This window comes from Maylandia zebra, linkage group LG18 (genome assembly GCF_041146795.1).
Source record: "Maylandia zebra isolate NMK-2024a linkage group LG18, Mzebra_GT3a, whole genome shotgun sequence".
Classification (NCBI taxonomy): Eukaryota; Metazoa; Chordata; class Actinopteri; order Cichliformes; family Cichlidae; genus Maylandia; species Maylandia zebra.
Genome location: NC_135184.1, coordinates 33,124,600 through 33,140,658, shown reverse-complemented (window position 1 = coordinate 33,140,658; position 16,059 = coordinate 33,124,600). Strand labels below are relative to the sequence as shown.

General features: G+C 40.5%; 1 protein-coding gene across 1 annotated transcript in view; it reads left to right on the top strand.

The window, feature by feature from the left end:
* The window catches only part of pappa2 (pappalysin 2), a 92,050-nt gene that overhangs the window by 28,108 nt on the left and 47,883 nt on the right, over positions 1-16,059 (top strand). Inside the window, exons 10-14 of the mRNA XM_004565080.6 lie at positions 1,573-1,755; positions 3,480-3,780; positions 10,129-10,257; positions 10,337-10,422; positions 15,108-15,304. Coding sequence (XP_004565137.3) covers positions 1,573-1,755; positions 3,480-3,780; positions 10,129-10,257; positions 10,337-10,422; positions 15,108-15,304 — 896 coding nt within the window. The remainder of the gene's footprint in view (positions 1-1,572; positions 1,756-3,479; positions 3,781-10,128; positions 10,258-10,336; positions 10,423-15,107; positions 15,305-16,059) is intronic.

Below are 16,059 nucleotides of genomic sequence, written 5' to 3'. Positions count from 1 at the left end.
TTTGGATTTCACCTGAGACAGCTCATAATAATTGTGCCATACTGTGATTCCATTGTGCTAATCACTAACGCTCTAACAATTAACAACTCATTTCGCCTGCTGTAATGGTGTTACTTCCTGCGTTCTTGAATGAACGCCATCTTTAAGTGAATGGTTGTAACTTTGTCAGCAGGAAAATTCCACTTTCCGTTCCAAAAGAAAGTCAGCTTGCTTGTAGTTTTTAGAAGTAACACCGGGAAATGTATTTTCAGTTACTTATAAATAGAGATGAAGACACCATATTGAGGAAAAGGCAGGACTCAACAAAACCAAATTAAAATCACTGCTATGTTAATCAGAGTAGATTAATCTGCTTCTTTTGGACAGGGTATGGTTTGATCTGATTTGCTTGACAATGACATTTCACTGGTAGCATTACCTAAACATCAGATTTACCCACTATAGGATATCTGACAGGTTTGTCTCTACTTCAAACCAACAGGAAGAACACTGACAGATTCCCATTTCAATGTCATCCCAGCTTATGTTGATCTAATGCTGCTAGCTCCTACACATAATGTTAATAATTTAATTCCCTAAAGCTATATAGATATTGATAATCCTGGTACCCTTGGCAGTGTATATAGTAAGTTCAATCCAGATTGATCAATGGATCTAGGAGGAGTTAGAGGACAGGCATACATGCATATGCAGTGATCATTGGAGTAAGATGTAGCTGAACAGGTTTGCTTCAGCTTTCTGGGTAAGGCAGCGAGTTCCATAACTGAGGGCCCCGGGGTGCAAAGTCCATTTATCTTTAGAGAATTAGGTACAAGCACCTCTGTCTCCCTCCCTTTCACCCTCTCTCTCTCCCTGTAGGCAGAACCCAGACTAATCAAGGCTGAGAGGCACTAAAATCTTAAAAATCAATTTTTGAAACTCACAGATTGCCAGTGGCTGGTGTAATCTGGTCACTTCTCTTTGGAAGTGTTAAAAGCCTGGCTGCAGTGTTGTTGACAGCGGTCTCTGGATGTTTCTCTGCTGCGGCAGATATGTGCGCAAGTATGGAGGACTTTGTGACAGACAGACACAGAAATACACAAAGAACTTTATCACTGTTGCAGTTTGTATCTTTGTTGATTGGTTCAGTGTAACAGCTTGCCTGGCATGCCTCATTTTACCTTGTATAAATTCCCTCATTTGGAGAAGCATGCATGCAATGTATTCCTAGAAATATGCTTTGTCTGGATCTTTGTGCTGCTGTCCAGTTTGCCAGTGAGACACACCCTTTTCGCAACCACAGTCCTTCACTGAAGGTAAAGAGAAATTCAGTTTATTTAAGTGTGAGTATGGGTCTAAAAAAAATCTATTTTTCCACTCAGACACTCTATTGAGTCTCCATGGTGTACTTTTGTATTTTCTGGAGTCAACTGAATGCTCACTACACTGTTTCTAATCATCATCATATATCAGTTAGGATTAATTCCTGCATACATGGGGTGTTCTGTGCTTTAGAGTAAAATGAATGAAGTCATTGGGAACACTTGTAACACAACAGCACCAACATGTGTGTCTGTGTGATGTTGTCAACAGGACCACCTGATGTGGAACAGCCATGTGATTCCAGTCTCCAAGCGTGGAGTCCTGAGTTTAGCCTGTATGACACCAACGTGACGTCACCATGTCCGGGCACAGAGGGCTGCACCCTCACACTGAGGTTCCTACACCCTATTGTTCCACACGCCCTTACGCTCTGGGTCACGTATATCTCTGCGAGTAAGTGTCACTCCATAATAAATACTCGTCAGTTTTGAATAATAGGCACGGTGGGGAAATTAATTATTTGATCCCCTGCTGAAATTGTACGTTTTGCTCACTTACAAAGAAGTAGACAGTCTTGGGTAGTTTGATACTTTTATGATAGACAGAATATTAACCAAAAATCCAGAAAAAAGAACACTTAACATAAAATTTATGAATTGATTTGCTTCTCATAGAGTGAAATAAGACATTTAGTACTTGGTAGAAAAAGCCTTGTTGGCAAGCACAGCAGTAAGACTTTTGTTGTAGTTGGTCACCAGATTTGCGCAGATCTCAGGAGGGATTTCAGTAGACCTCTCTTTGCAGAAACTCTCAACATCCTTTAGATTTCTTGGCTGCCACTTGGCAATTTGAAGCTTCAGCTCCATTCACAGATTTTCTATAGGACTACATTTCTGGAGACTGGCTAGGTCACTTCTGGCCAGACCACAATGCGCTTCTTCATTAGCCACACCTTTGTTCCCTTCGTGGTCTTCTGGATAACCTGTCCTTGTCTCAACCAAGATTTTATGATAGAGGTCCCTGTCAATAGTCCTTCAGTGTGGTAAAACTGTCCTCTGTCCTTTGCAGAAAAGCAATGCCAAAGCATATTTGCACCTCCATGCTTGACTCTGGAGATGGTTTTCTTTGGGTCACATTCAGCATTTCCCTTCCTTCAAACACATTTGGTCAAATTGATGCCAACGTGCTTGATTTTGGTTTCCTCTGACCACAGCACTCTCTCCCAAGTGAAAATCATGAAGATGCAAAAATTAGGCTCGCATGTACACGTGCCTTCTCGAGCTGGGGAATCATTGTGGTGTTCTTGGTGACTGTGGTCCCAACTGCATTCAGATAATTAACAAGCTCTTCCACCACTTTTCTCATGGTCATCCTAACCCCAGGTTCTTATATAGCACTTTTCTACGGTCATTGAGCACTTTATACAACTCATCCATTCAGCCCAATCGTATGATTGTTTTTAGTGCTTCTATCTAACATTGACTCGCATTCACACTCCGATGGATGCATCGGAGGGCAACATGGGGTTAATATCTTGCCCAAGGATATTTGGCATGTAGACTGGAGGAGCCTGGGATCAAACCACCAACCTTCAGGTCTCCTTGAGTAGGTGACCCGCTCTACCACCTGAGCTACAGCCACCCTGCCAATAGGCAAGATCTTCCATGGACCTCCAGACTCAGCGTGGTTGATGACTGTCACTTTTGCACTGAGCTTCTTGCTGATGGTCTTGTAGTCCAGTCCAGTCTTGTCCAGATCTACAATCTTGTCCCTGATGTCCTTTGAAAGCTTTTGGTCTTACCCAGGTACTCTTCCAATGAAGAGGTTGGAAGGGAAGAAATTGACTCTGTGCATGTTACTAATTGAGGTCTGATTGATTGTAATCTGTAATATTTTTGGTTGATGTACCATATCTCTTCATTAAAATGAGTGACTGTTCATTTCTTTGTTAGTGAGCTAACGTAGCCAGGGATCAGGTGCAAGTTAATCACAACAGGTGGGGCGCAGTCTTCCTTTTCTGGATGGTGGCAGACAAATACATTTACTCGAGAAAATACTGAAAGAACTCCATTAAAGAAACCTCCTTCCATGCAGCCATACATTATGTATACCTAAATGGGAAAATGTCTTTGTTGGAGATGTGCTGCATAACTCACCAACATTTTACCCTGTTGCAGACAGCCCAGCAATAGCCAACATCGAGCTGATCTCAGACACAGGGAAAAGTATTAACCTGGGACCACAGCATGTGTTCTGTGACTTACCCCTCACCATGCGCCTCGACACCCACAACGTTGCCATTGCTGCCATAAAATTCTGCACCTTGGAGATTATGGAGATTGACGCAGCCATGCTGTCTTCAGGCCCTGGCAGCCCTCTGTGCTCCAGCTGCCAGCCTCTACTCTACCACATTCGCCGTCAGCCACCTTTCGCCAGTAAAGCCCCCTTACCACAGACCCAGCAGACATTTACGGACAGGTAAAGGCTGCCTGACCCATCTGATTTACATGCAGATAAGCTCACGACAGAATTTTACTATGTTTCGCTCACAGGTAACAAGATGGCTTTCTGTTTTTTTCTCAGACCACAGAAAACTCCTTTGACATTCTTGGTTCTCTGAATATCTATTCTATCTATATCTATACTTCTGTTACATTATGGATGAAGTAGCGACAGCTAATGCTGTACAGCTCTGAGGTGAAGGTTATTTAAGGCCGGCATTGACTGCAGATTGTACAGCACAGCATGTGTGTGTCCTCAGATCCACTAATCCACAGATATCTGTCTCTTTAAAGTGTTTGGGCTTTGTTTTGTTTGAAAAACTTCGAACACAAACGTTTCCAACATGGGGATGCCGAGTGTGGATACTGATCCAAATCTGTTTCAACAACCATATACTTAATCAAAAGCTTGCTGAAGTTTCAGGGTTAAGATGAATCAGTTTGTATCCTGTCTCGTAGTGCGGGGTGTCCAAATGATTACTGGAATCCAAATGTAAATCCACAAGCCAGTTTTTCTTTTCTTTTTTAAGTCTCAGCAAATAACAGCCCTCAGTATAAAAATACCCCGTCTCTAATGCTTTTCTTATACACACAAAAAGCTGATAAGTACCTGCCAGGACATGACAGCAGTGTCGCATGATTGGAGATCATTTGGGAATGATTTCAAATGCAGTGGCACTTTGATTTTCTGGGAAGCTGTTGTTGTTTTACAAAGCAAGGGGGTATGGGGATGTTAGGTGGACACAGCTTCAAAAACAGTTTATTTTTCATGGAACACATCTCCTATGTTACACAAGCTGTGTCTAAGTGCAAAAAGATGTAAGAACCACGGGGAATTGAGTTATGTGGGACTGAGGAGGGCAAAGAGGGGTTGATGTGAGGAGACGGGAGAGTTTAAGAGCAATGAGTTTGGAAAGGAGGGGAGAGCGAGGAAGGGTGGGTGGGATAATGGAGAGTAGGGGAGATGAAAAAGAGGCGAGGGGAGGAGGGACAGCGGCAATTGAAAAAGATATACAGGCATACAGAGAGACACAAATGAGAGGTGTGGACAGAGTAGAGGTTTGAGGCAAAGAAAGGAAACTTGAAGTGAAGCACATTGTTGGTGAGGGAAGGAGAAGGGAGAGTGAACTGTGGTAACAGGGGGCTGATGGAGGCAAAAGCACACCAGAGGTGAAGCAAAGTAAGCAGATTAAGATCTCTTTCTTTTTTGGAATATGAACCAAATGTGAGCCAGAGAGGCCATAAACACCAGTGACTGCTTGGATCAGATCCTTGGCCATTTCCTGCATCTGAACTTGCAGTATATGCTGAAAGGATGAGTGCGTAGGACTATATGACTGGTTAATTAATCAAAAAACCCACAATGTTAATATCCAATGTGATTTTTTTTTAAATCAGTGGATGAAAAAAAGCAGAAGCTGCAGAAATAGTTGATGCTTTAAGCTGTCGTACATGCAGCTCATTGTCTGGCAACCCTGGACTACACTGGAAACTAAAAGTGTTCCAGAAAGCCTGTTTCAAAGGCTATGTTGCCCCACTGATGTGTTTCCCTTTGCTCTAAGCTGAACCCAACCTCACCACTAACCCCAATCAGTTATCTGTTGTGTATAACCATAGCCCATCCTAAAACAATAAAAAAAAGAGAGTGAGCGAGAGAAAGTTAAAACTCTGGCTTCTTTTCACCTCGACACAGCTGGACAAATTAAAGTGGGTGTGAATAACAGAGGACTTCTTCAGATATCCAACAATTCTTTTGTGAAATGGACAAACAGGAATTTCCCTGCCTGTACCTTTGCAACGTTGGAATAGATGGCATGTGTCTGACTGTTCCAGCACTTTCAGAAAGTGACAATCAGTCATGTCCTTTTCCTGCGTTCACCAAGTTTATACAAAAGTGCAAGTCTGATGATTTGAACTTCTTGTTCCACGTCTTTTTTTTATTATTCATACAAAATTCTTTTTATTTTAATTCGTCTATGAATGTGAGTTTTCCCATTTCCCAGATTAATGCTTACCCCTATTTTATAAGACCATACTTTTACAAACTTTTTATATAAGCAGTTGTAGAATGTAGATCTAAGAGAAATCGCCATGGCAACTACATATGTTCATTTCATTCATTTCATTTATTTGTTCATTTTCAGGCACAACAAATACCTATATTGAACATAAAATGCACAAAACAAAAAACAAAAATTGCCTGAAAAAGGAGTGGGACGAAGAAAACTTATTAAATCCCACCCCTATACTCACTCATCAACAAAAAAAAAACAAACTTCCCGCAGCTACGCCCATCATTGCATACAGACCCATCAACAGCCCCGGGCACATACAAGCATCTAAACGGCAGCTCGCAAACAACAATTAGAGCCTTCATAACTGAATACAGAATATATAAATTATAAATTGCATTACCACAGGTAACAGGCAGTAATAACTACAAGTAACAAACACACATACATATACATACATATATATCTACACACACAAGTACATATATGTACATACATACTCACACTTTTTTTTTTTTTTTTTTTTTTTGGAATCCATACCAGCAATGGTAAGAGAACAGACATTACAGAGCACACTAAAAGCATCATGTGACCAGACCAACTGTTTGTAGAGGAATTTAAATCTATGAATATTTTTGCATTGTTTCAATTGTAAACTCAGACTGTCCCAGATTTTCACACCACATACAGACACACAAAAACCTTTACGGGTTGTTCGAGTTCTGGGTAATTTGAATTCTCCAAAGCCTCTCACATTATAAACCTTTTCTCGAATTTCAAATCTAGTTTGTAAATTTGCCGGTAAAAGTTTAGTAAAAGCTTTATACAAAATTATGGATGTATTGTAATTAACCAGATCCTGGAATTTAAGTAACTTTGCCTGAAGAAAGAGTTTGTGAGTATGATCTAGATAACCAGCCTTGTGAATAATACGCAGTGCTCGTTTCTGTACTGTGACTAATGGATTAGTTGTATTTTTATATGTGTTTCCCCACACTTCCACACAATATGTAAGATATGGAAGAACCAGGGTACAGTACAGAGTACGAAGTGCATCTTTATCAAGGTATGGTTTCACTTTGTCCAAAACTGCGAGGCTTCTGGAAATTTTGGTTTTTATGTGTCTGACGTGGGGTTTCCATGAAATTTTGTTATCAATTATGACTCCCAAAAATTTGTTTTCACTCACATTATCAATTGGTACACCTTCAATGATAATTGGTAATTCTACATTATATTTTAAATTACCAAAAAACATTGCTTTAGTTTTATTTATATTTAATGATAATTTATTTATGTCCATCCATTTTTTTATTAATTTTAGCTCCCTGTTTACGGTCATTACAAGATCAGTATAATCATCGCTACTGAAAAATATGTTGGTGTCATCTGCGAACAGTATGAGTTTAAGTACTTGAGAAACATCAAAAATATCATTTATGTATACATTGAAAAGTTTTGGTCCCAACACTGACCCTTGGGGAACACCACATGTAATACCAAGTTTCTCTGAATGGTAATGCCCTATGCTAACATATTGTTCCCGACCCGTTAGGTAACTTTTTAACCAGTTACCAGCTTTCCCTCGAATACCATATCTTTCCAATTTATCCAATAATATTGAGTGATTGATTGTGTCAAAGGCCTTTTTGAGATCAACAAAAATACCAACTGCATATTTATTTTTATCCAGTGTATCAGTAATTTCTTCTACTGCCTCAATTATCGCCATTGAAGTGGTTCTTTGCGTTCTGAAACCATACTGACCAACATTTATTATTTGATGTTTTTCAAGGAATTTTTCTAATCTTGAATTAAAAAGTTTTTCTAGAATTTTTGAGAATTGAGGCAGTAGAGAAATAGGCCTATAATTGGTAAAACTGTGTTTGTCATTACTTTTATATAGTGGTATTACTTTCGCAATTTTCATTTTTTTTGGAAAACAACCGGACTGAAATGATAAATTACAGATATATGGGACTAGCAATATTCAGAATAACCTGTTTAACTACAGACTTATGTTGAGTTCATTCTGAAAAATGGTTTATGATGAATGAATTTTTACTTGTTTACTAGAGAGAACACTGATTATCTTATCACCCTGGCACCTGTTAGTTTGTAGGATATATCAGGGAGCAAGTGAACATTATGTCCTTAACTTTGATGTATTAAAAGCAGGAAAATGTGCAAGTGTGAGAATTTGAGCGAGTTTGACAAGGACCAATTTGTGATGGCTAGATGACTGAGTCTCCAAAGCTCCTGTAAATGGTAAATGTACTTTGGAGTACTCAAAGCGCTTAATACAACATGCCACATTCACCCATTCACACCCATTCACACAAACACTTCTAAGCTTAAGTGCTTACTATCTGACATTCACACGCAATCATACTCCAATGGATGCATCAGAGAGCAACTTAGGGTTAGTATCTTGCCCAAGGATATTTGACATGTAGACTAGGGAGAGCCAGGGATCGAACCACCAACCTTCCAATCAGTAGCTGCAGTCTGTAGTGATCAGTATCCATCAAAAGTGGTTCAGGAAAAAAAACAGCGGGGAATCAGCCACAGGGTCAAGGATCACTGATGCACTTGGGGGGTGAAGGCTGATCCGATCCAACGGACAAACTACCGAAGCTCAAAATGCCGAAAAATTGCTCATTCTGATAGAAAGATGTCAGAATACACAGTGCATCGCAGTTTATTGTGTATGTCGTTACCTGCAGACCTGTCATGGTGCCCATGCTGACCAATACAACCAGAACAATGGGGCCCGTGAGCATCAGAACTAGACCACAAAGCAATTGAAAAAGGTGGCCTGGTCTGATGATTATGTCCTTTTTCACATCATGTGGCTAGCCGACTGTGGCGGGGCGTGGCCTGCGGTGCCGTGCAGAGGAGGCGGACGCACCTGCACGGCATCCGCAATCACGCCCCGCCGAATTAAAACTGTAAACATACACGGCAGACCCAGTGGCATTTTGATACTTTTTATTAATGCTTTGACGGTTGCTGTCAACAATAGTCACAGAGCTGCAGCTCTCCCGCTGCCCGCTCAACATTATCACAACAACCCCAACCACAGGACCCAGTACAATATTTAATTCGGCGGGGCGTGATTGCGGATGCCGTGCAGGTGCGTCCACCTCCTCTGCACGGCACCACAGGCCACGCCCCGCCACGCCACGCCATGCCACGCCACACAGACTTAATGTCTATTGTAGTAGGGCAAGAAGGCAAACTGGAGGAAGCAGTGCAATGCACACTGGCACAAAGAAAAATGGTTCAGAAATGGATCGAGGAGTACGATAACGAGTCTGAAGTGTTGTCATGGTCTTCGTTCAAGAATCTGTGGGACATGCTGGACAAACAAGTCCAATCCATGAAGGCCCCACCTTGCAATGACTTAAAGGATCTGTTGGGAACATCTTGGTGCAGATACCACAGCACACATTTAGGGGTCTAGAGGACTCCATGCCTCGGTGGGACAGGACTGTTTTGACAGAAAAAGGTGGGACCAACACATTATTGGGCAGATGGTCATGATGTTATGCCCGATTGATGTAATGTCAGGCCTCTAAGAACAAAGAAGAGAGAGGAGTTGTGGCAGAAGATATAGCAGACTATAGATACAGTTTAGATCAACAGGAAATGAGGACGTTTTTCACAACCTTCATTTCCTTCACTTATACATAATTAATAAAGGAAATTTCTAGAGTCTGGTGAAATTGGACACACCTTAGATAATGCTGCAGTTGTGTGATACTCCTGGTCTACCCCAGGTGGATGCAGGGGCAGTTTATTTGTGCTAAGAAAACAGGGAGGACGGTCTTTTTATAGCCTCAGCACACCAAAACAGATCAATAGTCCAGACACATTAGCCGTGGTACTGTTACACATACTTCCTGCTATGAGGCTTTAAGGTCACTGGATAATACAAGGTTACAGGGAGAGCAAATTCCACTTTTTTGGCGATTGCTTACAGAATCCAACAGGATTAAAGCATAATGAATCTGTTTGGAAACATAATAAATACAATGCTTCCTTCCTACGTAGCACAACAGTATTTCTTTTTTAAAAAGTACAGCAAACTGGCACCATTATGCACAAAATTCTTATTTTATTAAGTATCGACTGACTCAAAGCCATTTATAATCAAGCCTATAAACATTATATGATCAGTTCATAACACAATGCAGTAAAAATGTGGGTAAATGCTCCTTTGAAGACTGGAACAATCTTCTGTTATAAGTTTATAATGCCAAAGGAAACATTACACAACAGTTTCTTGTCTCTGTTCTTGTTCTTCCCAGGTCTGTTACACAGGGAGTTAAGTACAAGTACACAGTCCAGGTGGAAGCTGATGGTCAGCTCAGTGACGCTTCGCCACCGCTTCTCTACACACATGGACAGCCTTACTGTGGAGATGGCCTCATACAGGGGTATGTTGCACATTAACATGCTGATAACATTGGTGACTAATTACACAGGGCATTGATAATGATGGTCCTCTCTCTGTAGGACAGAAGAATGTGATGACAGTAATCTGTTGGATGGCGATGGCTGCTCTAAGAGATGCGGCAAGGAGATGGGCTTTAAATGCAATGGTGAGTGCCATTCACTGTCTCTGCTGCTTCGAGTTTACACACAGTTTAAAATTGGAAGCCTGTCAAACTGTTTGAGGTTTTTTTTTTAATTACCAGACATAACACGAACCGACTCTGTCTTACATGCAAAACACAAATACTATGTGAACTTTTAGTGTGAAGGAGTGGTCACTAAGTGGCCAGAAATCTCACATTTGTGCATGCAGCAGCATTAAGAGACAGAAAAATTCAACCCAATCAAATTTAATTTACAAGACATAAAAGCTTCTGGCTTGAATGAATTCCACAAACCATTAATGTAACATCACAGCAACATAAGCGAAAACAGATGAGCTGAGGGGTGATAAGTGGTCACAAGTCTTTTGCAGAAAAGTATTTTGACATGAGGCTGGCAAAGAAGCATCCGGAAAACACTTTTCAGCAGTAAAGTACACGGTGTAGTCTGAAAACATGTGTCAGGCATGTTTCTCTGGTGATTTAGTGTTGACCTTGGAATATTGATAAATGAAGTTAATTGATTTTTATCAGAGATCATGCTTTGGTTTTGAATTGCAAAAATCAGCTTACAATAACACTTGCGTTTTGGACATAGTGTCCATTTTTCATTTTGTTTGATATCCTTCAGCTAAAATAAGTCATACATTTTTTTGTTATCAAGTCACATCTGCAGCAGTGAGCCAGCTCCCTTCAGTCAGGGATCATAAACACAGTCAAAGGCTTTATTCTGCTAGTTTTTGTACAGTGACCCCACAGTTAGGTGATTGAAGGGCCACCTTGTAGCTCTGACTGCCCGAAGCGAATCAAGTGCAAGCAAGAGGGGTGATGAGGTTCATTATTTCTAGTTTTTATACCCAATAAGACGGCTCGAATTAGGTAAGAGCTGCTGTGGTTATGCTTTTTGGGGGGAGGGGTTGAGCTTTGGTGAGATTTATACAAGAACAATTTGTTCCTGTAATATATACAATAAACAATTGAAGATTTGCAGTAAGATGAGAAACCTTAACAAAAAGTCGTTTGTGGCTCAGTGGCTTGTGCAGTTGCCATAAAGCAGCTTTGTCCAAGATTTAGTCACAGACAAAAAAGATTCACCTGTTAATCCTCACTTTGAAAATGTGGCCTTGGTGTTCTGCTAAATGTCCTTTAAATACTCTGATCTGTTTCCAAGTGAACAACAATGAAACTGACTAGTTTCCTTTCTTACAAGCAGTCTTCCTCAGTGTAGGACTGACAGGCCGACTATGTTTCTATGACTAAAACCTTTTTTTTAGGATTATAGAGCAGTAGTGCTGATCCAAAAGCCATCGTTTGCACCAAAGTTTTCACAAACACCGTGATTTTTATATCAATCTGGCACCTAGTTTATAAAATAGGCCTAATCCAATTTTAGTCCATGTCTGGGAATTTAGTTCATTCATCAATAACAATAGACCAGGTGGTTAAAAAACAGTAAAAAGTACCAAAATCATAGTAAAGCTAAACAAAGAAGCCGCAGAGAGCGCCCCCATCATTTGCAATTCCGCTGCAAGACAACAATACTCTGTGTCCGCACCTCACCCAATCTGAAGCATGCAGACAGGCCACAAAACAACACAACATGGAAGGGGTTTTACCCAAAACACTCCATTGTAAGCACAGAGTTGAGAACCGTGCCTCTGTCATTGTGTGTTTTTCTCCTTTGAAGTTAAGTAAACACGTTCATAAAGTGCAACATGGAAGAGCTGAGCCAATCAGAGGGCACGAAGAAGGTGAACGCCATGCACGATTTCATTATGTCACGTCACAGGCTTGTCAACAAGTCGCTGCTTCTCATATAGACTGGCTGGATGAGAGCACGCAGTACTGTCATTAATAAATGAATCAGCTGCACTGCTGTGGTATGCGGTGTTCCTCCGCAGCCTCAGAGTTCATGCTCTGTGTAACTGACTGTTTGCTTGACACTCCTCAGCCGATAAAAGAAATATTCCATATGAAGGTGTGATAAGCTGAGATGAGACAGTGTGACCACTGCTTTCATTTCAGGCCGTGTGTTGTTTCTTCTGGCAGCTGGATGGTAGTTATTCAAGTTTTTAAGCTTGTTACAGGGCTAGAATTTCCGTCATCCAGTCAATTTATTTGTCAGGGGGAAACGGCCCCCCCCACCAGGGCTTGCTATGCCGTGACTGAAGTTATTACATCCCTTGTTTTACAATAAAAGACATCATGACTAGGAAGGAAAACCATTTGGCAAAAACAGGTTTTTACAAATTGCAACACTTAAAACCAATTATTCAGTTGTACGTCTTAGTCATAGACAGAATATTTGTTTGGGTTTTCTTGCCACATTTGCTTGACCCAGTTAACTCCCACTATGCTGCATCTGTGTCTCTGTTCTGTTTGCACCAACTACTTCTAAGTCCATCCTGTCACAGATTGGTTGTGGACAAGCTGGATTTTTTTAATGGCTTTAAAAAGGACTGCTTTCATTTTCCTTTTTTTAAATTGAGGTTACAGATTTTTAATTGTTTCTTTTAAATGCCTGATTAAATAAAGGTTGCACAGTATGGTTGCAGCATGCAGACCTGAATGAAAAACAGATGGCCTTAATAGTGACATCAAAGGTTGTCAATCAGTTCCTTTTTTGTCAAGCCTGATAAATACAACATTTGGAATTAAAATGACTTAATCATTTTCCACAGGTGTAGCCGCAACAGGGGTGGGGTGAGTGTTGAGTTCATGTAGTCTAATATTGCCAAAGAGGACAATATGGCTCTGAATGGCCTAATTTGCTTTTTTATCAGAACCATGTTTCCATTGATTAATTGAAGCCAATTGTGCATCATTGTTTTTCTGTCTGTGTGACCTCTGCAGCTGTTCGCATGTTCATGAGGCCAAACGTCTGAAGTGTGTAACGTCTGCCGCCCTTTTTATGAATACCTGCTGCATTATATGCTTTCACTTTTTCTGTGAGACACTGCTGTAGCTTGTTATATTCACTTCTCCACTTGTGGTCTGTTATACTGCAAGACAAATCATTTACACGTAGTTAGAATAAAACTATGTGTTAACATTTTTAACACATATCGCTGTTGTTGCCTTGTAAGACTTTACTTCTGTTTCTTATTTGGCAATGCCCTGTTGTGCCCACAGCATCCATGAACCGTCCTTGTGGTTTTCCTCTTTTCTTCTATGAACAGTTAGTTCCATTAGTATCCTTTACCCAGTGTAACTACTATACCTCCTCTGTACTTGTCTAAACCGTCTAAACCATCTTAGCTTCGCCTCTTTCTCTTTGTCTCCAAATCACTCGACCTGAGCTGTCCTTCTAGTATACTAGTTTCTTATCCTCGTGGTCACTCCAAAAAACATATAAAAGTATCTTCAACTCCACTTTGAAATCGTACATTACAGAACGTCTCACTACCAGCTTGTAAATCTTCCCTTTTAATCTTCTTCTGTCACAGATCACTCACCTTGCCTTCACTCTCTTTTTCACTTTTCTTATCCGTTTCTCTGAATCGTTGACCCTGGGTATTTAAACTCATCCACCTTCACTACCTCTTCTCCTTGCAGCTTCAGTGTCACACCAGTCTCCCTCTCGTTTACACCAATCTATTCTGTCTCTACTACTAATTTTCATTCTTTTCTCTCTAGAGCATACCACTTCTCCAGGCTCGCTCCCTACTAAAACTACAGATCACAATGTCGTCTGCATCATCTGTTAATCTGTCCGTCACGATTTTAAAGGCCTTTACTCTACTTTGTGTCATTGAAATCCTTAAGCAGCAATAAAAGTCAAGTTAAGGACATGGAACTTGATGACCTTTGCTATATGGAAAAGAAATAGGCCACACATGACACAATGTGGAACTTTCAGTCTCACTTCTCATTTTGTTGAAATGATTTAATTGATAAAGACCAGCATTAAAGGAAGTTTACATTAAACTACATATAATCAATGACTAATGCTTTGGATCTGATGGAACATCTTTCTGCAGGCCTGAAATGTTGCTCGAAAGTTTCTTTTTATACCCTTTATATTTTCCCATGCACATCTCAATGAGCGCATATTTGTCCATCAAGAGTGTCAGAATCCGTGGGTCAGCCCTAGTTCACAGAAATTCTGCCATAAAAGCGCTGCTGCTGCTTTAATTCATGGTGGAAAGTTTTATTTCCCTTATCTTCCCTTACCACTGATTAATTTTTAGAGTTATTAAAAGTTCAGTTCATGTGGAAAAAAATCTAAATATAGCAAGAGAGACAATAAAATAGAAAAAGGCATATTTTTGTCTGTGTTTTTGTCTTGTCTGACACTGCTTTGACAGTTTTTTGTAATTCATGCTGTTACACTGCTGCTGCTGCGACTTGCTTATCCGCAGATACCAAGTCACATATTAGGTTTCTCCTCGTTAATATCACCAAATTACTTTAATCTTTAATAATTAATTGAAGTCAGAGTTCATTTCTCAGTGTAATTTACAGTCTGTTGACAGTGCAGAGAGTCAGATATGCTTCAGCTGACGTGGCTATCATTAACAGTGGCCAACGAAAATAGAATAGAATAGATTTGCTCAGATTTGGTTCACTGACAAATAGATTTGGATGACAGTCTAACAGTGGGGGATGATTGGATACCCTGCCAGATTAAGAAACCAGGCTTTATATTCTTTCATAAATCCTCCTTTCTCATTCTTTCCCTGTCTCCCAAGGTGAACCCAGTGAGTGTTATGTTTTTGACGGTGACGGTGTGTGTGAGGAATTTGAGAGGAGTTCCAGTGTTCAGGACTGTGGTTACTTTACACCTTTGGGGTACATTGACCAGTGGGCGAGCACTGCCACAGCTTCTCACCAGGACCGGACCCGTTGCCCGGCCCATGCTGCCACTGGGGAACCATCGCTTACAAAGGTATGAAATACCAACCACAGAGCACGTAAAAGACTTCCAGATGACAATAAAGTCAGCATGGAGCCCACTTTGAAAGTCCTCACCGCTGCTCGATGCATTTTTGGACAATGCTGCTTTTTAGTATAAATTCTTTAGATTCACCACCAAAGACAATTTCCAGAATCTCAAAGTTGGATGATTGAAATATTTCTTGTTTATAGATTTTAAAGCCAAACTTGTCAGTCATCAAGTTAAAATCAAATCAAACAACAACGAAAATCATTTTGATGATTACAAAATAATCTGCCTTGAGTGCATCTTTATAAAAACGGGAGTTATCACAGCGTAGGGTAATTTCACAGCTTATTTGTATTGTTTTATGTTTGCAGTCTTTTCATTCTAACGCTGTTGGACACTCAGGAGATGCATGAAGAAAAGTGATTATATTCTATAAAAACGTGCATTGAAACAAGAACCTGCATTCATGGAGTTTCACATATTGCAGCACTCAGGTGCACCTTGCTAGTACCAGGTTAGAACGCCTTTTGCCCTCAGACCGAATTCTTCATGATCCAACAAGACGGTGGAAAGAGTCCTCAGAGGTTTTGGTCCGTAATGACAGAACATCAGCATCACATAGAAATATTTACAGAGAACAGCCAAAAAAAGAGACATTATTTCAGTCAGTGGTGGTTCTTTGGTGAAAATGCCTTGTTGATGATATGTGACCTCGCAGCTATACCTGTTTCACTCCTTGTTAATGTGAATCAGCTAAT